This window comes from Nycticebus coucang, chromosome 9, assembly GCF_027406575.1.
Source record: "Nycticebus coucang isolate mNycCou1 chromosome 9, mNycCou1.pri, whole genome shotgun sequence".
NCBI lineage: Eukaryota > Metazoa > Chordata > Mammalia > Primates > Lorisidae > Nycticebus > Nycticebus coucang.
In genome coordinates this window covers 71,318,440-71,346,108 of record NC_069788.1, presented here as the reverse complement: position 1 = coordinate 71,346,108, position 27,669 = coordinate 71,318,440, and the positions used below count along the sequence as shown (strand labels likewise).

Sequence of the window (27,669 nt, the reverse complement as noted above, 5' to 3'; positions counted from 1 at the left end):
TATTTGGAATTTTCAATTTGTTCTTGAAAGTCATATGTGGAAGAGGGACAAGTATCTGATGAGGGTAGTTGATTCAAATCTGATGAAGATTTGTCTTCTGGTGGCAGATCGTCTTCTACCCAATCCAATTAAGGTGTTAATTACATGTGGCTTAGTCTCTGCCTCTTCCCTAGCTCCTAAATTAACAAAAAATAAGTTCAAAAAAAAAAAAAAGAAAAAAAAAAGTACAGAACACACAACCTAGTAGACACTTAATAAATGATAACCAGTTATTTTTATTTACTTTCAAAGAATGCAGGGTGACTATAGCCTCCCAAAGAATGCTCTATCACACACTGTACAAGGGGAGGGTTGGAGCGGGGTTATCTGTATGGCCTAGCAGAGTGTCCGGTGCATAGTCAGTGCTAAATAATACCTGGGGGAATCACTGAATGGTCAGTGCTGTAGACTTCTGGGAATCACAGAGAGAAAATGGTTGGACAGCAGCATTCACTTTTCAGAAGCAATAGCATGCATGAAGATGGCTGCACTCTTTTTTTTGGACGGGTCTCATTGCTCTTTTAGAAATAAAATAAGAAAAATAGCACAGTCCTTATTTCCAACAGCTTGAAAGATGTGAGAATCCGAGACTTTGAAACTGGTAATATGAATTCATGTTTTACCAAAATCTAAAGATGCTCTGTTACCATTTGTCTTACCTCAAATGGACTCATGTATTGAACAGGTTGGCACCTCAGGGATAGCTAGCTGCTAGAAAAAGAATTCGGCTTCATAAAATTGCAAGTTATACTTTTACGATCTTTTATAGCCATTTATTGATCATTTTTTTTATGTGCTAGGCACAGTACTGGGCAATTTTTATACATTCTCACTGCAAATTAAATGATATCAATGATCTTTACCTCTATTTCATGTGAGGAATTTCATAGGCAGTGACTCATGCAAAGTCTTACACTTAATATACAGTGAGACTGGTGTTTAACTCCACTCCTTTTCAATTGCTTTATTGAGCTATAACTCACATATGGCAACATTTACCGTTTAAAGTGTGTAGGTTAGAGGTTTTTACTGTATTCAGAGTTGTACCATCATCTCATTTGTTCTTATAATTAGGTACATATTTATTTTATCTAATGCCCAGGGCAGCTTTTTTCTGAGGTTGATAACAACTGATTTCACAGGCCAAGTAGAATTTTACGGGCACACCTGTCACGTGGTTTCCAGGTTAACATTGAGCCACATACTTATGTTTGAATCCCAGCACCTTGATTACTGGTTGTGTGACCCTGAGCTAGTTTCATAACCTCCCTCTGCTTCAGTTTCCTTATTTCCAAAAAGGGACAATAAAGGAGTGAATTCATTTAAAGCACTTAAAATGGTGCCCAATACATAGTAAATATTGTTGTGATTAAAGGTGCATTAACAGACCCTCATGATGACAATTGTATATCACAGGATCCCAAAATTACCTTCTGAATCATGAAATGTGAAATAGTGGAAAGTTACTATATTCTAACTCTTTGCAAATCAATGATCCATGGAATGTCAACAATTTACTAACAGTTCTTTTACAGTTGACCATGTGGCATTTGGAAGGTATTTTCCCCTTTAAGCACTGCTTACTGTGACAGAGCTAGCTACCTGTCTCCCTTTATTCTTTCTTCCTCACTGACATAGCTTTATTTCAGGTGGCTGTGTGCCCACTAAAAACCTACATTTCTGGCCTCCTCCCAGCCGGGGGTCAAAGATATGTACATAGATATTAAGGCACAGGGCTTCCGGGAGGGTCCCTTTGGGTGAACTCTGCTGGGAGAGCAGCCTTTTGCTGTCCCCCTCCCTCCTTTGGAAGTCCATCAGGCTTGATGTCTGGAGCTCTGGTATCAATATTGGACCATAAAATGAACTTAAGGGTGGAAATCTCTGCTTGAGTGTGGAGAAACAGAAAAACAGAAGCTGGGTGCCTCATACCAAATGTGGACTATTGCCCAACTTCTTTTACCTGAGAGAACCACCACCCACCTTCGTGTGGTTTGGGCTGTCTGCTATATACACCTGTACCTAATTGTAATTTACACTTACACTTTCCTTGGTCAGCTTAGAATGGTACATTCTTTCAAACAAACAGGTATTGAACACCTACTATGTTGTGCCAGTCACTGTTTTGAGGGCTGGATATACAAGAAAGAAGACCGTCCCTTAAGGAATTAAGCCTGGCTGAAGAGACAGATAATCAAGAACAGTACAGTGGTATCGGTGCTGGAATCAGGAGCCAGGGGAGATGTATATCAGGACAGACTTGACTTCCAGGATGCAACCAAGTTGAATACTTGAAAAGGCTATAAAGTGAGAAGGAAAGGCATTTCAGGGAAAGGAGTATCGCACTGAAATGATCCAAGAAGCACAGCAGTTTCACAAGGAAATGAATTGTTTTGACCTGTACCCAGAGAATGTTACCTAACTTCTGGCTGCGAGAGCCAGGTCTTTCGTTCCACTCCCTCATCCTCTAAGATCTAAAATAGTGGTGAGAAGTCCTGGTACATAGCAGTGCTAGGTAATATCTGTTGAATCAATGTTGACACTAAGAACTGAATAGTAGACGTAAGGATTCAGAGGATCAAGACTCAGAAGGTCTAAGTGGGGAGCAGTGGTTTCCCTCTCTGTGCTCCTGTCCTTTCCTCATAGCTGACCTAAAATGAAGGAGAAGAATGAAAGGCTATAGTTGAGATAGGAGGGCTGGGTAGCCCATCTCTGATCAGCCCTATCTGTCCTGTTTCAGTCCTCCTGCCGGCTAGGTGGAGGAGAGAGGTGTTAGAGGAAGGGGTGACCTGCAGCAGACCCAGCTGGGGCAGGGGTTCGCATGCAAGGTACGTAGCCTGAGCCTGCCTCTATGGTATGCACCCAAAATTAACCCGAAACCTCTACTTTCTGAACATGTAAATATTTACAGTTTACATTTATAAAATTTAAAAGGCTTCAGGGGGCAGTTGTGAAAGCCAATGCTAATTGTCTCAATTTATTATTATCTGCCTACCTTGAAGCTATTGTAGGTTTGGTTTCAGATCACTGTAATAAAGCAGTAGTACAAGTCAGTGAGTCACACAAATATTTGTTTTTTCCAGGGCACATAAAAGTTGTTTATACTGAACTATCTAGTCTTTCAAATGTGCAATGGCATTCTGTCTAAAAATATGCTGAATATACTTTAATTTAAAAATACTTTATGGTTGTCGAAGTGGGAGGATTGCTGAAGGCCAGGAATTTGAGACCAGTCTGGCAATCACAGCAAGACCCTGTCTTTACAAAGAGTAAAAAAGTTAGCCAGGAGGGGTGGTGCATGCCTGTAGTCCCAGCTTCTTGGGAAAATGAGGCAGGAGGATCACTTGAGCCCAGGAGTTCAAGGTTGCAGTGGGCAATGATTAGGCCACTGTATTCCCAGCTTGGGTGACACAGCAAGACCGTATCTCAAAAATAAACAACAACAAAACACAAAAAACCACCCAAAATGTTATGGTTAAAAACTGCTCATGATCAGCTCCATGCCTGTGGCTCAAGCGGCTAAGGTGCCAGCCACATAGACCTAAGCTGGCGGGTTCAAATCCAGCCCGGGCCCACCAAACAATGATGGCTGTAACCAAAAAATAGCCGGGCATTGTGTCGGGTGCCTGCAGTTCTAGCTACTTGGGAGGTGGAGGCAGAATTTCTTGAGCCCAGGAGTTGGAAGTTGCTGTGAGCTGTGATGCCACAGCACTCTACCCAGGGTGACAGCGTGGGGCTCTGTCTCAAAAAAAAAAAATGCTCATGATCATCTGAGACTTTAGGAAGTCTATCTCTCCTCTGGTGGAGGTCGTGCCTCAATGCTCACAGCTGCTGCCTGGTCGTGGTGATTACCAAAGATTGGGGATAATTGTGGCAATTTCTTAAAATAAAGACAATAAACTTTGCGGCATCAATTAACTCTTCCATTCACGAAAAGTTTATCTGTAACACGCAATGCTGCTGGCAGCATTTTGCCCATAATAAAACTATCAAAATTGGACTCAATCCGCTCAAACCTGCCACTGCTTTATCAACTAAATTTGTGTAATATTCTAGACCAGGTGTGGTGGCTCACACCTGTAATCTTAGCACTCTGAGAGGCCAAGGAGGGTAGATTGCTTGAGCTCAGGTGTTCAACACCAGCCTGAACAAAAAGCAAGACTCCATCTCTTCTAAAAATAGAAAAACTAGCTGGGCATTATGGTAGGTGCTTGTAGTCCCGGCTACCCAGGAGGCTGAGATAAGAGGATCATTTGAGCCCAAGAGTTTGAGGTTGCTGTGACTTATGATGCTAGAGCACTCTACTGAGGGTGACGAAGTGAGACTCTGTCTCAACAAAACAGAAAATGTTCACAGCATCTTCCACCAAGAAACGACTTTCTTTGTTCATCCGTAATGGCTCAGTGAGCAGGGCGCCGGCCCCATATGCCGAGGGTGGCGGGTTCGGACCCAGCCCCAGCCAAACTGCAACAGAAAAATAGCCGGGCGTTGTGGCGCGCGCCTGTAGTCCCAGCTCCTCGGGAGGCTGAGGCAAGAGAATCACGTAAGCCCAAGAGTTAGAGGTTGCTGTGAGCCGTGTGACGCCACGGCACTCTACCCGAGGGCGGTACAGTGAGACTCCGTCTCTACAAAAAAAAAAAAAAAAAAAAAGAAACAACTCCTCATCTGTTCAAGTTTTACTATGAGATGGCAGCAATTCAGTCACACTTCATGCTGCACCTCTAAGTCTATTCACTGAAGTTTTGAACTCCATTCATTAGGGCTGGAATCAACTTCTCCGTAATTCCTGTTAATGTTGATATTTTGACTTCCTCCCATGAATTATGAATGTTCTTAATGGCATCTAGAATGGTGAATCCTTTTAGGTTTTCAATTTACTTTGCCCAGACCCATCAGAGGAATCATTATCTAAGGCAAACAAGAGCCTCGCAAAATATTAAACAATAAGACTTAAAAATCAAAATTACTCCTTTACCCATGGGCTGGAGGCATGCTAACGGTCTCCTTGTATGTTTCCATTAGAGCTCTTGGATCACTAGGCATTGTCAAAGAGCAGAAAAAATTGGAAAGGAATCCTTTTTCTGGAGATCTTAAACCCTAGGCTTAAAGTACTCAGTAAACCATGGTGTAAATAGGTGTGCTGTCGTCTAAGCATTTATAGAGAGCAGAGTAGATGGGCATAATTCTTAAGGGCTCTAGGATTTTTTGAATGGTAAAGCCCTGCCTTCATTATGTAGTCACCAGCTATGTAAGCCCCTGGCCTAACAAGAGACTTAGTCTGTCCATAACATTGTCTTCTCCCTAGCCAGGAAAGTCTCAGCTGAGTTCTTTCAACAGAAGGCTGTTTCATCTATAGTGACAATCTGCTATTTAGTGTAGTCACCTTCCTCATTGGCCTTAGCTACTACATCTTCTGGATCCTTGCTGCTGCACCTTGTACTTTTATGTTATGAAGCTTCTTTCCTTAAACCTACGAATCAACCTCTTTTAACCTCCAACGCTCCTTCTGTGGCTTCATCACCTCTCAAGCCTTTATAGAATTAAAGAGAAGGCTTTGCTCAGGATTAGGCTTTGGCTTACGGGAATGTTGTGGCCAGTTTGCCCTATCCAGACCACTCAAACTTTTTCCATGTCGGCAGTAAGGCTGTTTTGCTTTTTTATGTTCAATGAAGTAGCACTTACAGTTTCTTTCAAGAACTTTTCTTTTACTGGTGAAAGAGACCTCGTTTTCTGCCTATCTCAGCTTTTCACTTGTCTTCCTCACTAAGCTTAATCATTTCTAGCTTTTGAATTAAAGCAAGAGATGTGAGACTCTTCCTTTCACTTGAATACTCAGACTCCACCATAGGTGATTAATTGGCCTAATTTCCATACTGTTTGTTGTGTTTCAGGAAATAGGAAGGCCTGAAGAGAAGGAAAGAGATGGGGGAAGGGCTAGTGGACAGAACAATCAGAGCACACACAACGTTTATTAAGTTCATGGGCACAGTTTGTGGTGCCCCCAAAATAATGGCAACAGCGACATCAAAGACCACTGATTACAGATCACCATAACAGATATAATGACATAAAGTCTGAAGTATTTTGAGAATTATCCAAACGCGACAGAAACATGAAGTGAGCACATGCCGATGGAAAAATGGCACCAACAGACTTGCTTGTTGCAGGGTTGCTAAAAACCTTCAATTTGTTTAAGATCCAAAATCTGCAAAGCACAATAAAATGAAATGCAATACAATGAGGTATGCCAATACTTACACACTTGGTCTATTAAATCTCCAGGCTCAGTGGCAAGGAAGGGCAACAATGGGAGGCTCTGAAAATCCTCATTTCTTTATAAGCACACTAACAAAAAAATCATGACTTGAAGAGAAACTAACCCTACCGATAGTCATGTGCTATATATATTAGGCTTTTTCCCCTTCATATTATCTCCTTTAATTATGTTCAGTTATATAATATATAGAGTTACATTAAGAAAATATGGTTAACTGTATTGCTTAAGGTCATACAGCTTGTAAGTGATATCAACAGGACTCAGTGATATCAAAAGTAAAAGATAAACAGGATTCAATCCACATGCTATATATTTTCTAAGTATCTGCTCGCTCACACTCTGAATTGTATACTGACAAAACTCAGCATCAGCACCAAAACATTAAACAGAATCAAACAGGAAAGTGCCCAATGACTTCAATTTAATTATTTGGAAAGATAAGCTCTCAAGCACTCAATAACCAATTATTTATTCAACCAATAAGAGTAATAAAATATACAGATCTGTTAATAAAGTATTTCTATTTTTCACATAGTGTTGTAACAGCAACTTCCTGTAAGAGGTGGCTTTCAGTTTAGAAAATTTAGTAATTAAAAATCCAGAATTAGTAGGCAGGCTGGAACCTCCCATTTCTTTTTAGGCTACCAAAAATTCCAATAAACTCAACAACAAAAAAGAATCATTAATTCAAGAGGAATGTATCTTATTCCAGTTTCCTCTAGGGCAGTTCAGTAGTTAGTTTCACCCCAATGAATATTGACTACAGGAAAGAAAGAAACAAACAAAAACTGATTTTTTCAACCACATTTACTAGCTCACATAAATATCTGAAAACAAATCCGTCTGCCTTCCCTTTTTGTTTCCTTGGCACAATTTATCATTCCTAATAAACAAACTACCATAAATATCCATATGGGGAAAATGAATTTTAAAACATTAAAGAGAATTAATAAATACCCATACATACCAACCACTGTAAGCACTACCAATTTTCTTTAAGATTAAGCCACTGATTTACAATGTTTATTGAAATAAGTTTCACCTATAAAAACAAGATTAATTTACAACTTGATCTCAACTTGTTTTTTTATAATAGTAGTTTAATTTTTACATTAAAAATTATAAAACTTCAACTAAAGAATAAAATACTCAGACACAAGTTTATACTTTCTGAATTCTCTCAACTTCAACAGAGAATGACTGTGTATCAATTTATGTTAGTCCTGTGGTCCAGAATACATTTTCCATTTAAAGCATTAATTGTTCTTCTGTATAGCATAGGTAGCTTCTAGTGGGAATTAGTATATAGTCTGTTCTTGACGAAGACAACATTAGACAGATGTTGCCTGATGCCTGGGTAATGCTGAATGTGACAAAACCAGCGAGATACATTAAGATATTTCTCCTTTTCTTGAACTGTCAGGTCAACCTAAGTAGAGATTAAAAACACACACACACAACACAGACATTACATAAGCACAGCTATTAATATCACTTAAGTAGAAGACTGAAATTAAAAAAAACAAAAACAAAAACCATCCAACAATTCTCAAAAGCCAATATATTTAGATAGGAATGAAAGTTTTGGCCACTTGGAAAAACCACCCATTTGTTTAATGCTTGTGTGTTCAGTTCAAAACCAGTACACTTTTTAGGGAAATACCAAGTTTTCAAAAATGCAAAATTTACACTAACAAGAATCCGGAGTCCCAAAGAGTTTGTTTTTTACTTTCTTGGAAAGAAAGTCTAAGATATGGTTCTTTCTGAAAAAAAGGGAAAGATTGGCAGCTTACATAGTGAACAAGGGAATACCACATGGACTCAAATATACAGTAGAACTCCAGAGTTGACCACCTCCCTACATTGACCACCTACTTAAGTTAACCTAATTTTCATAGCCTGGACATGCACCACATGTACTCAATGGAAGTTCCTTATGCTGACCACTTCTGTATGTTGACCAGTTTGTTACAGTCCCTTGGGTGGTCAACTTATAGAGGTTGTACTGTATATGTAAGACGACTGCTGCCTTTCTACTTAACCCTACAAACAAACCTTACTTCAGAAGACAATGATCGATTTCAGTGATCATTGCTTAATACAAGGAAGGGCTATTTCTTTCTTTTCTTTTCTTTTTTTGAGACAGAGTCTCACTTTGTTGCCCTCAGTAGAGCACCATGGCATCACAGCTCACAGCAATCTCAAACTCCTGGGCTTAAGTGATTCTCTTGCCTCAGCCTCCCAAGTAGCTGGGACTACAGGTACCTGCCACAACACCCAGCTATTTTTGTTGTTGTTGTAGTTGTCATTGCTGTTTAGCAGGCCTGGGCCAGGTTCAAACCCTCCAGCCTTGGTTTATGTGGCTGGTGCCCTACCTACTGAGCTAAAGGTGCCACCCAGGAAGGGCTATTTCTAAGGGCACGTGAGATAAAGACGCCGAGTAATAAATGCATGAGAACTACAGATCTTCTAAATTCAGTTTGCAATAAAGCTAACTCTTATCTTTTAGTGGATGTAGCATTGACATAATTTACTATTAAGTTTCAAGAATGCCTAGAGATTTGATCAGAGAAGCAATAAGAACTATAGGTGCTTCTCATTTCACTGGGCTCAAATTCCCAAGTGGGTGACTCAAAGACTTCTTTGAGACAGAAAGAAAAGTGGGCAGTGTAATTCCTTCTCCGGTTAAGTCACATTTATTTTACAGATACTACAAGTCTCCATAACACTAACAGGAATATTTACACAAAGAAAAAGATTCGGTCACCCCACAAGTGGTTCAAACCCATCAATAGTCTGCTTGTTGGGTAGATGTCCTAAGCCTTCCAGAATTTAGCAAATACTTGCCTTGCAGGTAAATACTCCACTAAGTTTCCAGATCAATGAAAATCACTCTAGTAGCAACCATCATTATAGAATACAAAGGAGTATCAATAAAATTAAAAGATAGAATCTTCTCAATAAATGTTTAACTGAACATGTATTTATTGGCTCAATTTACTAAAATTGTTAGTAGTGACAGTCTGCTTTTGTTTCATAAAAATTTAAGTTTCAGGTTTTAATGATACACACTGAAGTCCTACACACAAGCTGCTTCAGCAAATTATACAAATATGTTCATGTTGTCTAGGGTTATAATAGGTGGCATCTAGTTATCAGAAAGATGCCACTGTAACAGTTTCCTCTATAACACCATTAGTCAAGAAAACTGGTAAAAGCTTAATTGTTATTAAAAGAGAATTCATGGTCTCACATGTAAGTATTACACTATTCCTAACTGTTAGGGTTTTTGGGGGGTTTTTTTGCAGTTTTTGGCTGGGGCTGGGTTTGAACCCGCCACCTCTGGTATATGGGGCCGGTGCCCAAACCCTTTAAGCCACAGGCGCTGCCCCCTGTTAGGTTTAACTGAAAGAGGTGCCTGTTTGGTGCACTTTCACAGGAGGCACTTAAATAATCCTTGGGGGAATAAGCTGAGTATCAGTGTACGTTTCAAAGTATTATTTTGTAAAAGAGCTTTTTGTTCTTTTTCTAAATCTTTACCATATGTAAACTTCACCAATGACTTCAGAAGAAAATATAAGATTTTTTAAAAGCTCAACCAGTAATAAACAGAGCTGCAAATCTAACAGAAAGTGAGTTTTCTTACCAAAAATGAATGGCTGAATGAATAAAATCCAAAATCAACTTTAGCAAACCTATTTGCTGACAGTTACAGCAAATAGAATTAACAGTGAGTTTTACTCCAACTTGATTTCATGTCAGCTGCTGAAATATATGCATCAAATCTGATCTCGTTTTTATAATTTTAATATTTTCAGAGCTCTACTGAAAAAGTCTACACTCAACATTTTGTAAAAATTATCAGAATAAACTAAAATATACAAAGAGTGAAGCATTTCTAAACAATAAAGTACTAATCCTTGTTTGATTTATGTTGAAGTTGTTCACCCAGATTTTGAACCAGGTGGAATGGGCAATGTATATTTAATATTTATATTCGATAACAGCATTTGCTGTCACAGAGGGCTAGAGTATTTCCACTGGGGCTGTTATTTTAAAGCAATAATAACAGCACACAGCAAAATATTCTCCAACTTAAAATTTTCACATAAAATTGGAGTCTCTAGGGTAAGAATTACGAAGTTCCAAGAGCTTTTAAAGCTTCTAACATTTTCTAATTTATTCTAATAATTTTAAACCAGATGATCTATTTCACAATTTTTCAGATGCTCTATTTTAGAGAATGTGAATTTGTTCCTTTTCCCTCAGAAATTTTTTTGCTAGAAATACCTAGAGGTTTTCCAAAATAATCAGGTTATCACTTTCACTTTTTTATAGTTTAAACTTCGGAACTTGTCCCTTTGAGTCTGAGATAATTATGACTGACCTCGATTTGTTACCTATGCTACTTCTGTGATAGGCGTTCTATATATAAACTTACCATAGACAAACATGTGAACAAAAGAATAGACTTTTGCTTTCATCAAATTTACAGTTTTTTTGAACATTTTTGATGGGAGCCCCTGGGCTACTTCACCGTAACAATGGTTTCCATCACCCCTTCTCGCTGAAGTTCTTTTTCCCTTCTTAGACAGGCACACCAGGCAACCGTCCTCACTCCCACTTCCTGCTTTGCACTGTCTACAGGCCAGTGTGTCTAGATGATGCTTGGCTCTTTTTCACCTAATCATTCCCTTTTATTTATACTGGCGCTCTATAATTACTTTGAACTTTAGAGCTAAGCAGATAATAGTCTGAATCACTAATTTTCCATGAAGTCATGTGAGAAACACTTAAGCAACTCATTCCAGATCAGGGTGAAAGGCTGGCTTGATGCCTTTCCAACTGGCACCATGCTGCCTTGGGATTCTTCATGCCCAGTGTTCTTGGACTGTGTTGCAGCTATTTCTTTTACTTTTCCCTTCCTTATAAAAGAACCACATACCTCCACCAGTGCTTCAAACTTGAGAACAAATGTATTTTAGCTGATAACAATCTTGTAGTCAAGCAGCACATAACATTACAAAGGCTTCAAATAATCTTGAATAACAGTCTGTTCACAGGGACTTCTATCTACTAGTGAAATCGCTTTAAGAGAGCAATGAGTCACTAGTGTTATAATAAACAGCCAAACTAAGGGGCAGTTTAACAAAGGAAGTGCAACATAATATTCCTCAAAGGGAATTAAGATAAATCTGATCTTAGAATTACTCAGTCACAACTAAAATTGGGTTCACAATGAAACAAAATACAGTGGGACCATTTGATGACTAGAAGTTTCTTTGACTGCTGTTTTGTACACTGTGCTGATAACAAATTAAGTATTGAATAACATGAATGAATAAATGAAAGAATGCATGAGGCCAAAAATAAATTCAAGGGCAAAGCAAAGAGCACAAGAACCTGGTGAATATGAACAGGTGGCCCATCTGGACTTCACGTCTACCCTCCCTGAATTTAATACCTAGCCATCATTTTTCCTCTTCTGTACATATTTATACCCCACTTAACAGAGATGTCACTTAATCCTGTTGCTGTGTAAGTTTTAGTCTGTGAGGACTCTGTTCCTTGAGAAAGTGTCATTTCTCTGATTATTTTGCCTGCACTTGCTCTAGAGTGGGAGAGATGCTTTGACTCATGGTACAACCCCAAAGGGATGGTCAGCGTGACCTGCACATTATTACACTCAATTTCATTTTGAAAAAAAAAAAAAAATAATAATGTCTTTAATCACAGTATCTTAGCCACCATATATAAAGAGGATATACACTACCAAATCAGAAATATAAGTAAGGATAGACCATTAAATATTATTAATGTAATCGTAATTTTAATAGGCAGAATTGAATGAAACTCTTATAACCTGCCTGAAAACCAAATGCTCCCCAGGGTACCTAAGCTCATAATTAAATAACTCTGCAGCTGGTACTATGAATATTCGGCATTACAGAATTATGACCTTGTTCACTCTACTGACAAAGAAAACCTACGTAAGCTCTCTCCTTTTCCTTTCAGAGTATTTTCCTTCCTTGCTACATGACCTATGTAAGCCAGAAGACAGGAAAATGTAAACGTACACTTGGGTTTGCCAAGAGTTAACACTTCATTATTAACTTTTTAAAAAATTAGATGGGAGAAATCTTCTCTTTAATGACAGCTTGAGCTACAAAGCCAGATCTTGGGGGTCTGCTGGCAGTCAACACATAGAGAATGACACGTGATATTTCTCCTAATATGAAAATTTTTAAAAGTTAAATAATGTCCAAAAACATGAGTCGCATTTAAATATGTGTTAAAAAATGCCAACATGTTTGTGACTTCTCAGGTGAGTTGTTCTTACACTCCTCTGTGAGGTGGCCAGGCCCACAGTGCACAGTGTCACAGAGGCCCAGACTGAAAGACTGCACACCTGCCACCAGGAGAGAGAGGCTTAGACACCTTAACAGCAAATCTGCTTTACCTTGGAGGCTTTTTCATTTTGAAAATGAGGTAAGCTGTGCCATGTCATCATTCTAAATTCAAAAAGCTACTAAAATGTACTGAACCTAGAATGGAATGAAAAGAGGATAGTGTGATCAATGTATTTCAGCTCTAATTAAACGCTGCTCACATTTAAATAAAATTACTTCAATTAAATGATATTGAAGTGCACAAATGAAATTTCTGTTTTCACTACAAAGACAGATAAACTAAAATAGGAGCTATAGCTAAACACAGATTGACAAATATTACTGATTTTTATAAGGATTTAGTTGCACAAGGCACTGTGCTAAGAGCTAGGAGGGGACAAAAGAGAAACAGGATGTGATTCTTACTGGTCCCCTTAATATTCCTAAAATTGAATCATATTTCTTGTACATAGGGGAACAAAATTAGTTCCATTTCACTCCTGTTGTGCCAGCATAATTACTGAAAGGCTCCCTCTGACAGTCAAAGTGTTGTTTAGATGCGAGATCAATCATATGGTCATCCTACTTACAAGCAAAATTTGTAGTCAAACTTAACATAATCTTTTGAAAAAATGCAAATTCCCTTGAATAGCCAAGGCCATCAAAATCTGCAGATATTTTTCTGACAATTTCATAACTCTATGTCCTACTTTATCTGCCTCGTTAATTAATAACACAGTATTCTGGCCAGACCTTAGCTCTGGATTCCATTTTCTCTAATTCAATGTTTTCATGTAAAACAGTTTTATTTCTTCAATGTATTAACAGTTTCTTGAAAATAGTTTTATACTTCTTTTGTATCCCTCTCAAGTAGAGTATAGCGGGCACATAAAGTAGCTTTCAAAAAATAATTTAAAACTTACACTAACAATAGAGTTTTACACTAAACTAAGGATCATACTAAGCCATTACGATAATGATGTTACAGAACTTAACACAATCACTTAATAAAGTCAAGTAAATCCAAATTGAGGGATTATAGCTTGAGTGGGGGACTAGGAATAACTCTATCAGACATTATCATAGCATTTTTTGGAGGGGCTACATTATTTTTAAATACTAAGGAATCCTCTTTTGTGATTGTCATAAAGCTCAGACTGAGACAGTATCAAATTTGGAGGTAACTATACCCCACTGTACATTTTCTGGTTAGAATCCCTGTCTTCTCTCTTGATCTCAACTGAAAAGCCAGATTCATGAGGCCTTGATCTCTGCTCTCCTACTCTTGACAAATAGCAAAGCCAATCATGTAGGAGGTTTTTTCAGAGGAGAAAACGACTTTGTCTTCCCAAGAGACAAACCTTCCACTTTGCTTTTTTGAGGCAGATAGCAGCCCCAAACCACAGACAGGTCGGGGCCTGCGCAGGCCTCAATTATTACAGTATTTTACAGTTGACAAAGGCCTTTCCCACACACTGAAATCTAGGCTGTCTTGGCCCTTCCAAATCTAAACTCTATGCCTTTGTATAAATCACTTGACCCTCCCAAGCATTAGTTTACCTCTCTGTAAATGGTAATAAGACTGGTCCTTTCTCCCTTGTAATAATGAGGTATAATGAGAAAATATATAGGCAACTTCTTGAAAAGTATACAAATATGTTAAAAAATATATTCAGTGTTTACAGAGGACAAACTATACATACTACATGTCAGGAATTATGCCAGTGATATTAACAATACGAATTGGTACAATCTCAAGCAGCTTATAATGTAGAGAGAGAGATTTTTTAAAGAAGAATTAGAGTACAAAGTAAAATAAACTGGAACTGAGGTAATCTATGAGGTATAAGACAAGATGGATGAAGACAGGCACGCAGGTAGGCTGGCAGATAAAGGGATTAAACAGCCTCCCTTCCTAGCTGAAGGAAGGAGGTAATCCAGGAGGTATCATGCTGTAGGACGCGGAGTAGGCTTCACCCAGGGATCACTGCTGGATCTGATGGACACTAGATGAAATGCAAATGAAGGGCTGGGATCAGAAGGGGCAAGAAAACTGGCAACACAAGGACACTGAGTGGAAAGTGTCCAGGGTATGTGATGGTGGGGACAGAATGACAGGACCGAACAAGCAAGTGGGCCAGGAATCAATGGGTCTCCCAGGCTGTCAAATTTTACTCAGTAAGGAACAAGGAACTACTTAACTATTTGAGAAAGAAAAAAGCATGATCATGAGAAAGACTGCTCCAATGGCTACCAGTCTCATCTCTTCCAGTCCGTCTTTTTTTAGATGAACCAAAGATTATGAATTCTGAATTAGGGCTGTACCCCCCAGATCACAGGGAGACATATGTGAGATGCATCCAGGAGGCGGAAATCACGACCTGACTGACTGGATGCTGGCGGTGATGAACACAGAAAGATGTTTACGCTCTTCTTTTCCACAGGGGTAGGTGGGTGTTAGGGTGATGGGAGTTGAGCTGAGTTGAAAGTGCAGAGACAGATGTAAGAAAGCACAAACTCTGCAGCCAAACTGCCTGGTTTCTAGACCTGGTTCCACCACTTGCTCAGGAGATCTCAAGAAAGACATCTGACCTCCTTCTATGCCTTGGTTATCTCATCTGTAAAATGGGGTTGTGATAAGAATACTACTCACCTCAGAGCTGTTATTAGTATTAAATGAGTTAACATTTTATGCAACATAAAGAACAGCGTCAAGAACACAGTGAGTGCCGTATAAATGTCCGTAAATAAATTTGAGATGGGATACAAGTTAAAATAAAGACACTGACCAGATAGATAGGAGGAAATATTGAAGATAGGAGAAAAAGAGAAAATAAAATTGGGGAAAAGACTCAGAAAGAAGGCTGGGTGCGGTGGCTCACGCCTGTAATCCTATCACTCTGGGGGGCCAAGGAGAGTGGATTGCCTGAGCTCAGGAGTTCGAGACCAACCCAAGCAAGAGTGAGACCCTGTCTCTAAAAAATAGCCGGGTGTGGGGCAGGCACCTGTAGTCTCAGTTATTAGGGAGGCTGAGACAAGAGAATCACTTTGAGCCCAAGAGTTTGAGGTTGCTGTGAGATATAATGCCACGGCACTCTGTCACAAACAAACAAACAATCTAGAAAGAGGTTAGGAGGTGAAGAGGGGGATTGAGGTAAAAGACCAGATGGATTAACTTAGGGAAAAAGCAAGGCAATCCTTTCTGAGACAGAAAAAGGGGACAAGATGGATGAAGATGGGCATGCAGGGCAGGCTGGAAGATGCAGGGATTCAAACAGCCTCCCCTTACTAGCTGAAAGAAGGAAGAAGAAAGGCTCTGTGACGATGACTGAAGACAAAGGAGCAGGGAGGATGAAAGTGGTAAAGGTCAGAATTACCCCTGGGAGAAAGCAAAGACCTGATTAGTACCAGAGCCCAACCACAATTGTATAGTAAGAATTTTTAGTGGCAGCCATCTGTAGTGTTGTGATTTCTCCGATAGAGCTCGGTGTAGCTAAAGGAATGAAGACATTTATTTGGACTGGCCAAGAACGGGGGAATTACAGGGAAGGAATGGTGATTGTACAATAGAGCGAAGGAACTGCAGATGCTAAGAGGCTGTAGCTGAAATTATGCAAAAGAAAGTATCAGATTTGAAAGAAGAGGAGTCAATTATGTTAACTAGGGTTGAAAGATTAAAAGAGTTAAAACAAGAGGTTTCACAAAAGATGCAATACTGGAATTGAGGTGGCATGGTATGAATGTGGGGTCCAGGGCATGATAATAAAATAAAAAAGGTGGCTAGGAAGTTGCTGTCAAAGAAAAGCAGAAGCAAAGGTGGAAAATTAAGCAGATCAAAGAGCAGGAAGCGACTCTTTGAGCCCAAGAGTGGGCTGTGAAAGGCATTTCTGCATAAGGTACCTTGTATAAAAAAAGAATTCCTTTTCTTTTCCCTATCTTAAACATTGTTATTGCTGTTAAATTTTAAGCCTTTTTAATTTTGTGAAGGCAAAAAGTGGAAGCCTAATGAACACATGTATATGTGAAAATAAATGCAATTAAAAGTAAAAAAATAAAAATAAAAAAGAATTCCTTTTCTTTTTATTTGATAAGCTTGAAAATGCAAATTTGATTAAATTCAAGACAATTAAAAAAAATCATCCTGCACATTATAGAAAAAGTCACTGTCTATTCAACTACTCACTATAAAGCGATGAAGTCCATAGTACAATAGGATATCTGCTAAGGTGAAGTTATATCCTGTAAGGTAGACTTTATCTTCAAGATAGGAATTAAGATCCTAGAAAAATAAATAAATAAAATGTTATTTTAAAAAATAGTAATAATAAAGCTAGCTACTATATTATATGACTTAAAACATTTAGAAAGCTACTAGAAAACAAAATACTGAAATTTAATAAATTTACTCTTGGATATTAACAAAGATACATTCAAAATGACAAACCACATGCCAATTACCTCATTAAAAAAAAAGCAGGATGAATATTATTAAACTTAATTAATTAACTTTTGAGACAGAGTCTCACTCTGTCACCCTGGGTAGAGTGGTCTGGCATCATAGCTCACAGCAACCTTAAACTCTTAGGCTTCAGCAATCCTTTTGCCTCAGCCTCCCAAGTCGCTAGGATTATAGGTGCCTGACACTATGCCCAGCTAGTTTTTTTTCTATTTTTAGTAGAGATGAGGTCTTCCATTTTGCTCGGGCTAGTCTTGAACTCCTGAGCTCAAGCAATCCACCGCCTCAGCCTCCCAGATGCCAGGATTATAGGTATGAGCCGCTGTGCCTGGTCATTAGTCTTATTTTAGAGAAATCACGAGCTATTAGAAAATGATATTCAAAGTGCTACTATGATCATTTCAGAGTCCAGGTTTTATTCTGGGAAATACTTGCAAATCACTTTATTTTTTCTGTTAAAATATTAAAAACTCCTTAACAATCAGAGAATTCTAAGAAATTCCATACCCATGAAACAACATTTCCTCATTTTCCTTTTCCTCCAGGTCCTGGCAACCGCTACTCTCCTTTGTTTCTATGAATTTGACTGTTCTCATGTAAGTATGTGAAATCACAGAGTACTCGTACTGGTGTGACTGGCTTGTTTCCCTGAGCGTAAGGTTCATCCACGCTGTAGCAAGCATCAGGATTTCCTACCTTTGTAAGCCTAAATGATACTCCATGGTATACAGAGACCACATTTATTGAGTTGTATTCATCTCTTGCCTATTGTGAATAATTCTGCTATAAACATGTGTGTACAAATACCTCTTCAAAACTATACTTTGAATTCTTCTGGGCATGTACCCAGAAGTTAAACTGCTGAACCATATGGTAATTCTACTACTTTCTTGAGGAACTGCCATTTTGTTTTCTATAGCAGTTGTATACTTTACATTCCCTCCAACAATATCCAAGGGTTATTATATAATTTCTCTGAATCTTTGTCAACAGTTGTTACCTTTGTGCTTTTTGGGGGGTTACAGCCACCCTCATGGGTATGAACATATCGACTGTTGAGTATGACTTGTATTTCCTATTGATTAGTGATGCTAGCATTTTTTTCATATGCTTTTTGGCCATTTGTATATCTCCTTTGGAGAAATGTCTATTCAAGTCCTTTACCCATTTTTAATTCAGGTTATTAGTTTTGTTTTTGAGTTGTAGGAGTTCCTTATACATCCTGAATATTAACCCTTTATCAGAATATGATTTGCAAATATTTTCTCCCGCTCAGTAGAGTGCCTTTTCCTTTGATGCACAGTAAATTTTAACTTTAATGTAGTCTAATTTATCTATTTTTACTTTTGTTAGATATATTAACAGACCTGCATCAGTTTCCTGAGAGAATAAAAAGTTTTGATCTCTTAAAATTGACACACAATTTAGCAGAACAGGAATTTGTTATATTATATTCAGTTATATAAGGAAACATAACGTTTAGAGGACATAACGTTTAGAGGACATAACGTTTAGAGGATCCTGTAAAGACTAGATACAAAACACTGCTCGACGGCCAACAGTATTTATTCTGGAAGAATGCCTTCAACTATAGCAATAGCATTTTGTTCTGATTCTCAAATCACACCTATTTAGTCTATTTGGGCTCTTGTATCAGAATATATAGACGAGGTGGCTTGTAAACAATAGGACTTTATTTCTCCAAGTTCTACAGGCTGGAAGTCCAAAATCAAGGCTCTGTCAGATTCAGTGTATGGTAAGGACTCGCTCCCTGGTTCACGGTCAGCTGTCTTTCCACTTGATGGAAGGGGTGAGGTCTCTCTCAGGCCTCTTTTATAGGAGCATCAATTTCATTCATGAAGGCTGACCCACCTAATCACCTCCCCATGTGAATTTTAACAGACAGACTCCTAGAGGTATCCATTTTGGATGACAAAACAAAGGAATGTGGACATAAATGAGATGTGTGGAAGAATCAAAATAAAATTTGGGTTGGAGGGTAGACTACATGGGTATATTACAGGATACCACTAAAATTTTATGGTAATCTATTGAATGGAGATGGTTCCTCCCCCGGTATCTTCAAAGGAAATCAACTTTGACAAAGTATAAAAAATAAACAGATGTTCATGCAATTTTAAAAAAACATTTAAAGAAAGCTGGAACAATTTAACATTGTTTTATGTAGTATAGTTTTTCTAAAAATAGACTCTATATCCATGTTTTAGTTATAAAGACTCTTAAAATGTAGTTATAATACATTATGATTAGCTAATATTTTCCTGATTCGTTATATAAATACAATTTTTCCTACCAAAAGACAGATTTCACATATTCAACTATTCACAACAGGGAACCAATTAATGTTGTTCACATTCCCTTTTTTATTGTCTTTAACAAGTCTTTCTGATGCTATTGCCAGATAGCATTTTTTAACAAATTTTTTAACAAAAATTTTTTGTTAAAAATTTCCTTTTAGTTTCACCTGGTTTTTCTTTTTTTTCCCCAACTATCTATTATTAAACTTCCTAATAATACAGAAGAGTTGAAAAAGCAATAAGCAACTGCCCTCCATCTGAATTCACCAAACGTGTTTTATAATGCCTGCTTTTTCAAATGATATGCCACCTTATTTAGAATTTTGGTTTTAGCACTAAAATGTAACTTTGACAAATAAGAATTAAACTCTTTCATAATACCCTAACAGCTAAAGTTAAAAAAAAAAAAAAGATAATAAAAAGATATACAGCTCTGAAAAAACATAGGCAAAGAATACATGTAAGTAAATATTTTTAAATAGTAAATACGGACCAGGAGTGATGGTTCACACTTGCCATCCCAGCACTCTGGCAGGCCAGAAGTTTGCGATCAGCCTGGGCAACACAATGAGACCACATCTCCACAAATTTTTTCTTTTTTAAAGTCCACCAGGTATGGTGCCATGTGTCTATAGTCCCAACTACTCAGGAGGCTGAGACAGGAGGACCCAGGAGTTCAAGGTTGCTAATAGTATATCACAGCACTCCAGCCTGGTGAGAGACAGAGACCCTGTCTCAAAAAATGATAATACTAAAAATGGCTAACAAGCACTAAGAAAAAGGCCATACCACTGGTTTGCTTATTTTGGTAATGAAATTGGGTGATGAAAGAGAAAAAAGGTAATACCCATGTCGGTTTGTGGAAGAGGCCATTTTCACATATCACTACATTGTAAGAGTGTAGTTTTCTAGAGGACAAATGAGCTATGTAGCCTTAAAACCATACAGCTTTTAGCCTCGCAATTTCCCATGTAGAAATTTAGCCTAAGGAAACAAACAGAAATGTGTTCAGATATTTAGGAACAATCTGGTAACTACAAAGGGACAGACAATTTAAACTGTGGTACAATTACAGTCGACCCTTGAACAGCTCAGGTTTGAACTGTGTAGTGTCACTTAAACGCGAATTTTCTTCTTCTGTGTCTGCCGCCCTGAGACAGGAAGACCAACCCCTCTTCCTCCTCCTCCTCAACCTACTTACTGCACATGAAAACTACGAGGATAAAGATCTTTATGATGATCTACTTCCATTTAATAAACTGTAAATTTATTTTCTCTTCCTAACGATTTTCTTTTTCTTTGTAGAAAAAAGTGACTGTCTCACTTTGTCACCCTCGGCAGAGTGCTGTGGCGTCACAAAGCTCACAGCAATCTCCAGCTCTTGGACTTAGGCGATTCTCTTGCCTCAGCCTCCAGAGTAGCTGGCCATAATGCTCGGCTATTTTTTTTGTTGCAGTTTGACTGGGGCTGGGTTTGACCCGCCACCCTCCGTATATGGGGCCCGCACCCTACCCTCTGAGCCACAGGCGCTGCCCCGTACGATTTTCTTAATAGTATCCTTTTTCTCTAGCTTACTTTATTTGTAAGAATACAGTATATAACATGTAACATATAATGTGCTGATGGACTGTTTATTATTGGTAAGGCTTGCAGTCAATAGCAGGCTACTAGTAATTAAGTTTGGGGAGAGTCAAAGTTATGTGCAGATTTTCAACTACTCAAGGGGTTAGCGTCCCTAACCCCAAGCACTGTTCAAGGGTCAACTGTATTACAGAGAACACTAACAGCTTAATAAAAGGAGAGTGTAGGTAAATGTTCCAAGACATAAAAAGATGTTTACAACACATTGTCAGGGAACAAAAAAACAGTTCACTGTGTCTAGTAGATTCCATTTTTAAAATACAAACACATATATACAAAAAGAAAAAAGCATAGAAAGAACACAAAAGGGATTTAATAAATATTTGATGACTGAACACAAGCATCCTTAACTATTCTCTCTCATTGGTAGGACCACAGATACTTTAAAGATATTCCATTTGCTTATTTGTATTTCCTAAATTTCTATAATATTCACTTGCTTTAAAATAAAAACAATGCTGTCTTGAAATGGTAAAATTGCAAAACAAAACTGACACCACCCTTTTCTCATTTGTGCTCTACAGACAAAATCACATTGCCGTCCATTCTACGTACATCTGTCTCCCGCACTAGTCAGAGTTCTGTAAGGGCAGAACTTGGAACTGTATCCTGGTGTGTTGCAGGTGCAAATGAGAGAACTGCTATAGAGCAAGGAAGAGACACAAATCACCAAGCGGCATGTAACTACACTTCAAAAACAGTAACACTTTAAGTCAGGGTCTCTCAATTAACTATTTCAGATATAATGCTTTAGGAGTTATGTCTATGTTTCCAAAATCAAATCTATTAATATAACCTCTTAATCTATAAACCTAATTCATTGAAATCCTGTTCATATCTTTCAGAATTAAGTACTTTATTACTATTGTTTCCTTTGGAAAACCATAAATAATGGTTATAGTCACTTTTTATTTGCCTGGAATCTCACATTCACTTAGAGGCGGATAAGCCTGCTTCCCTCTGGAAATGCCATGGTGCACGGTAGAGCACAAGAGAGGGGTCCCTGTGAGTGATCAGTGTAGACATTAAGAATAAACAGTTGGACAAGACAGACTAACAAGGATCAAGCCTGAAGCCAACTTTCTATCTCTGATGACATTTCTCAAGAATTTAGTTTAAACCATTTTCCCCAAAGTGATACATAACTTTATAATGCCATAATATAAAAATGGAAATAAAATTAAGAAAAGGAAGAGATTCCTACAATGACATGTGGTTGTCTGAATGATCTTTTGCTTCAAATTTAAAGCTTTTATAAAATTTTTCAAAATCTGTTTCATTTTTATGTAAATAATCGAAGATAATTTTATTTGGAGTGCTTTCATTCATGGTGATTCTGGAGCCAAATGCAGTTTATATTTTATATCAATAGATTCTTTTATTTTAATCTGACACCTTTGGAAAGAAAATATAAATCTTAAAGCAATGGTTCTAAGGGATGGAAAAGTTGGGCTTTCTCAGATAAGTTGGACAATTTTTTTAGAACTATAGTCATCAAAGATTCTAATGCCCTCTTGCCTCTGAGAAAATACTTTACCCCTTTAGAGAATTAGGACCGCTGAGCATGGTATTACATTAAAAAGTCTCATATAAAATGATAATTACTGACTGTGACAAGTGTTATGAAGGAAAAGCAGCTGCCACATTAAAAAAGTCAGAAGAAACTACAGTTGCTGACTATGGCAAGTGTTGTGACTGCACATGGAACAGAGAGCTCCAGCTAGCCGAAACGGAGCAGTCAAAGAAGTTTCCGAGGCAGGAATGTCTTATCTGAGATTTGAGAGTTAGAGATGGTATAGTCTGTTCCAGGAAGTAGTAACAGATAAAAACTACAAGGCAGAAGGAAAGAGGGAGAAGGCCAACAGCATTTGAATCTCAGGGGAAAGAGATTTCTGCTTAGTGCATTTCAGCATTTTGGCCTACATACAAAGAGAAGTCACAGTACCTTCAACAGAGTGCGGATATCATCTTTACTGGAGTGTCCGTCTACTTGGGTGACCCTGTACTCTAACCACTGCTGGACGATTGCCTTTTCTTCTGCTGTGCTCCCCAGCAAGTGTTCTTTGTTGGCCTGCTTGACTAGATGAGCTGCTATCGTGGTCAAGCCTGTTAGACTTGGACCATTGTTTGTTTGAAGAACTGGAATCTTAAAAAAAGAAAAATGAAGTTCCTCAGATAAATTTAAAAAAACAAAGACCATCATAACTAATTTCTAAGTAACTGTTAAATTCCTCATCTATTTTTTCAAATACTCTAGGGTTTTACACTAAGACACTAAATCGCATACACATGAAAGTCAGGAAGATAGTGGTTATGTAATTTACAATTTGATAACAGATGTTTAATGATGAAACTGGTAATAATACTGCAAAAATAAGTGTAATGTTACTATAATAATAATTGTGTAGGTACAATATGAGAAAATGTAAACTCTAATAATCTGTGATAATTTCAATCACGAATATTTACATTTTATTTTAGCAAAGTGAACATACTTGAATAAACATGACTTCTTTTTATGCTTCCCCTATGACTACAAAGGGTCAGATATAGTTGCTTATAAGAAATTGCTAATTAATTTACGATTTGATAAAAAAAAAAAACTAAGCAGAAAGCATGAGAAATTTCAAAGAAAATCTGAAGTAGTGTCCAATGGGAACACTATCCAAATAAAACAAGTACACAATCTAAATGACCCAAGCAAACAACAAAAAAATTATTTTCTTCTTCAGAGGACTGCTGTTCTTTTCAGCCATATCAATAGTATTCTTGTATTCTTTTTTTTTTTTTTTTTTTTTTTGTAGAGACAGAGTCTCACTGTACCGCCCTCGGGTAGAGTGCCATGGCGTCACACGGCTCACAGCAACCTCTAACTCTTGGGCTTACGCGATTCTCCTGCCTCAGCCTCCCGAGCAGCTGGGACTACAGGCGCCCGCCACAACGCCCAGCTATTTTTTTGTTGCAGTTTGGCCGGGGCTGGGTCCGAACCCGCCACCCTCGGCATATGGGGCCGGCGCCCTACTCACTGCGCCACAGGCGCCACCCGTATTCTTGTATTCTTACAGTGATTTACACTTTGCAGGGCACTTTCGTACTCACATCTATATCAACAGGATTCAGTAAGTACATAAAACTATAATTACTGAGTATGATAAGTGCTATGAAGGAAAAGCAGCTGCCACATTAAAAATGTCAGACAAAACTATAATTACTGACTATGGCAAGTGTTTGAAGGAAAAGCACAGGCTGCTGTGACTGCACCTGGAACAAAGAGCCCCAGCTCACTGAGACGGAGCAGTCCACAAAGATTCTGAGGCAGGGATACCTGAGTAAAGTACCATTGGCTTGAAGTCCATTTTCGTTCCTCTATACAAGCTGAAGTACATAAATCCCTATAGCTATATCTATGTCTATATGTATGTATATAGAGAGAAAATTATGGAGATTAACATGCTATAGACACAGATTCGTTACTTTGTAAAAGAAGGTCCAAAAGGCACTTACCACTTCTCATTCACTATTTAGCTACCTCAAGTTTCACTTTTGCCTTTACACTCAGATGAAACCACCACCGTCTAAGATCATCAATAACTTCTTTTTAAAAAAATATATCAAAAGAAAATAATATGAAACCTTCTGAGAGTGCTAATAAACGTTCTATTTCTTGACTGGGTGGTTACCTGGGTGTGTTCACTTTGTGGTAACATCAAGATTTGTGTACTTTCCTGAATGGCTGTTATACTTTGAAAAAAAAAAAAGAAAGAAAATGACTGACAATTGCTGAGTGTGTCACGATTAACACTAAAAATAATTATTTGTAAAAATAAATTATCCGAAACCCTTCCATACTAACTAAAAATATTCCCAGTTACCTTCTCATCTAATCACTACATCTTCTAAGAAATCGTGAGTAATTTCATCCTCATTTTACAGATAAAGAAACAAGGTCACTTGGCTATTAATAGCAGAGTTAAGGTTTGAATAAAGTACCATTGGCTTGAAAGTCCATTGTCCTTGCTCTACATACAACCTAAAGTAGCGTATGCAGCTACAATCACTGGATGCACTATTCACATTCATCTTAAGGCTACACAGTCTTCAAAGTAATCACTTTTAATACCTTACCTTTCCTATGTTTAGATATATTTAGCTAAAGAAATACCATCGTGTTACAAATGCCTAAAGAATTCAGTAGAGCAACATACTTTACAAGTTTGTAGACCAGAAAAGGATTGTATCATACAGCCTAAGTATATAGTAGGCCATAAGTATGCTATGAAGTTTATACAAGGACAATACTGCACAACCATGCATTTCTCAGAACCTGTTGTTAAGTGACACATGACTGTATTTCAATGTGACAATGCATCATAATTTAATGGACCATTCTCCTAGAGATGGATCTCTTGGCTACTTCTAATTTTTAATTATTAACAGTAATGCTGCACATAATGCCATATTGCTGACTCACTGCTATGAGCTGTGCTCCCCCCAAATAGCTGATCTTATCACATAACTCCATCCCTTTCCCCATACACATAAACAGCTGCCTACTACCAAAATGTTTTCATAAAAATAAATTTAAAACCACACCCTGAACTCCAAAGCCCTCACAGTTGGGCCTCAAGCTATAATTCTGGGTTGACCTGGCATTGCATCATCAAGCATATTGGTTTATTTATTGCCCCAAACTTTCTAATCTTTCATAATTTATTGGTTTTACACATCTTTGAAAGCCTAGTTCCTTAAATACCAGCTTTTCCATGTAGCTTATAAGTCTATTTTTTTTTTTTGAGTCTCACTTTGTCGCCCTCAGTAGAGTACGGTGGCATCATAGCTCACAGCAACCTCAGGCTCTAGGGCTCAAGTGATTCTCTTGCCTCAGCGTCTCGAGTAGCTGAGACTATAGCCACCTGCCACAATGCCAGCTGTTTTTAGAGGTGGGGTCGATAACCTGTGAGCTCGGGCAATCCACTTGCCTAGGCCTCCCAGAGTGCTAGGATTACAGGTGTGAGCCACTGTGCCCTGGCCTCTTGGAAGTTCATTTTTATAGTCAGAATTAACTTCCTCTTCTACACTCCTCAACAATATTTTCCTTTCGGTACATAAAGTAGAACCTCTGTAATTTGACTACTGAGGGGCTACCACAAACTGGTCAAAATAGGAAGGTGGTCACCATAAGGAACTGTACTGCTTGGAACATGTGGTGCATGTCTAGTCTATGAAGTAAGATCAACTTACAGAGGAGATCTGCTGTATTCTGTTGGGCTTTAATTGCTAATGGCTGTTTCTCACACTAGATTATATATCTTGGCAATGTTCCCTAAAAAATAGAAACCAAACTGAGGAGTACCAGCTGAAAGGATAAAATCAGCCTGGGGGCAGAAGAAAACCCAAAAGTCGGTCACTTTGGTTATACTGCCTACTCTGCTACTAATCACAAGGCTTATCTTAGGCAAGACACTTATCCATTTCTAGGCTTCAGAATAACTTATGTGTAAAAACCACACTACTACGCACTTACAAGATTTTAACATGGAACAAATGAACAACAGAAAAAATTAAAGACAAAAACCAAATGTCATCTGGAAAAAACCTCAAAGGGCCAAGAAAAGTATATATCCAAAGTAGTCTTCCCACGACTATTTTCTTCCTCTAATACACCGTCTCTACCGCAAACGATCCTTATAAATACACAAATGTTCTTCAAAGCCCTGGGAAATCTGAGTCTTATCCCTCACGAGTTAACCTCAAGGTGTAGCTTTCCCTCAGTCTCCGAGCGTCACACACAAGAACTCGAGATCTCAGGGCCTCAGAAAAGCCTTCCCTGAGTCCCACAAATTGGGCCAAGACCCCTTTTACGTGTTCTCTCAACCATCTACGCTCTGACGTGGCACTTTGCACTACTATAATTTAAATATCTGCAACATCTGTCCACTCGGTCAAAAAGCAAGCTTCCTAAGGGAAGCCAGGGTGCTTGTCTTAATCACCTAGGCCCAGCACTCTGCTCCCTGGCATCCCGTTAGCTCTCACGAAGTCACTGCGTAATAAGCGATGAAAGATGCAATTAGTGTAAACACAGTCAATGAACGTAAATGCGGGGCCTCCAGTGTAGTCTATTCAAGAGCTCTTAGAGGGTCCTCCCGCAACTGGTTTCCCCATAATGGAATGACGACAATATCCCTGGAGGTAAAGTTCAGGCGGAGTCTGTCCTGAGCCGGTGCCCCTTCCTACCCTCAGGAACAAGGGCGGCAGGGGCCGAAGCCGGGAGTCAACCGCGGGCTCCGCGGCGCGGACACGTGGAAAGCTGGAAAGCCGCAACCTCACTCCGCCCGCCTCGCCCACTTCCAGGCCCAGTCCCGCCCATGCTCAGCAGGCCCCGCTCCCGTCTGCCTCTTTCCTTCCGCGATGCCCAGTTTCTCACCTGTCGCTCGCCCTGAGCACTATATTTATTCCCTTTGCTCAGCCCCAGAGATTTTTCCAGCAGCGTTAACTCCGCGGCCGCCGCCATCTTCCGGCCGTAGCTCCGGGCAGGGACAGGACCAGGATGGC

At 38.6% G+C, this 27,669-nt stretch overlaps 1 protein-coding gene across 4 annotated transcripts; it reads right to left on the bottom strand.

The window, feature by feature from the left end:
• Positions 1-214: 214 nt before the first annotated feature.
• Positions 215-27,669, bottom strand: EEF1E1 (eukaryotic translation elongation factor 1 epsilon 1). 4 transcript variants are annotated; one of them, XM_053603795.1, is made up of 4 exons: positions 27,542-27,659; positions 23,063-23,263; positions 16,886-16,981; positions 215-2,336 (listed from the first exon to the last, which is right to left on the bottom strand). In XM_053603795.1, the coding sequence occupies exons 1-4, from the start codon at positions 27,626-27,628 to the stop codon at positions 2,286-2,288; spliced, it is 435 nt and encodes a 144-aa protein (XP_053459770.1). In that variant the 5' UTR covers positions 27,629-27,659; the 3' UTR covers positions 215-2,285. The 4 variants fall into 4 exon arrangements, with proteins under 4 accessions (XP_053459770.1, XP_053459772.1, XP_053459769.1 ...); XM_053603797.1 differs by lacking the exon at positions 215-2,336 and adding an exon at positions 5,964-6,241 and having other exon boundaries at positions 27,542-27,656; XM_053603794.1 differs by lacking the exon at positions 215-2,336 and adding an exon at positions 7,308-7,742 and having other exon boundaries at positions 27,542-27,669.

Coding starts and splice junctions, on each gene's coding strand:
- EEF1E1 (XM_053603794.1), bottom strand. CDS start 27,628: ATGGCGGCGGCCGCGGAGTTAACGCTGCTGGAAAAATCTCTGGGGCTG. Junction 23,264..27,541: donor GTGCTCAGGGCGAGCGACAG/GTGAGAAACTGG, acceptor TCTTTTTTTAAG/ATTCCAGTTCTTCAAACAAA. Junction 16,982..23,062: donor ATATCCGCACTCTGTTGAAG/GTACTGTGACTT, acceptor TTATTTTTCTAG/GATCTTAATTCCTATCTTGA.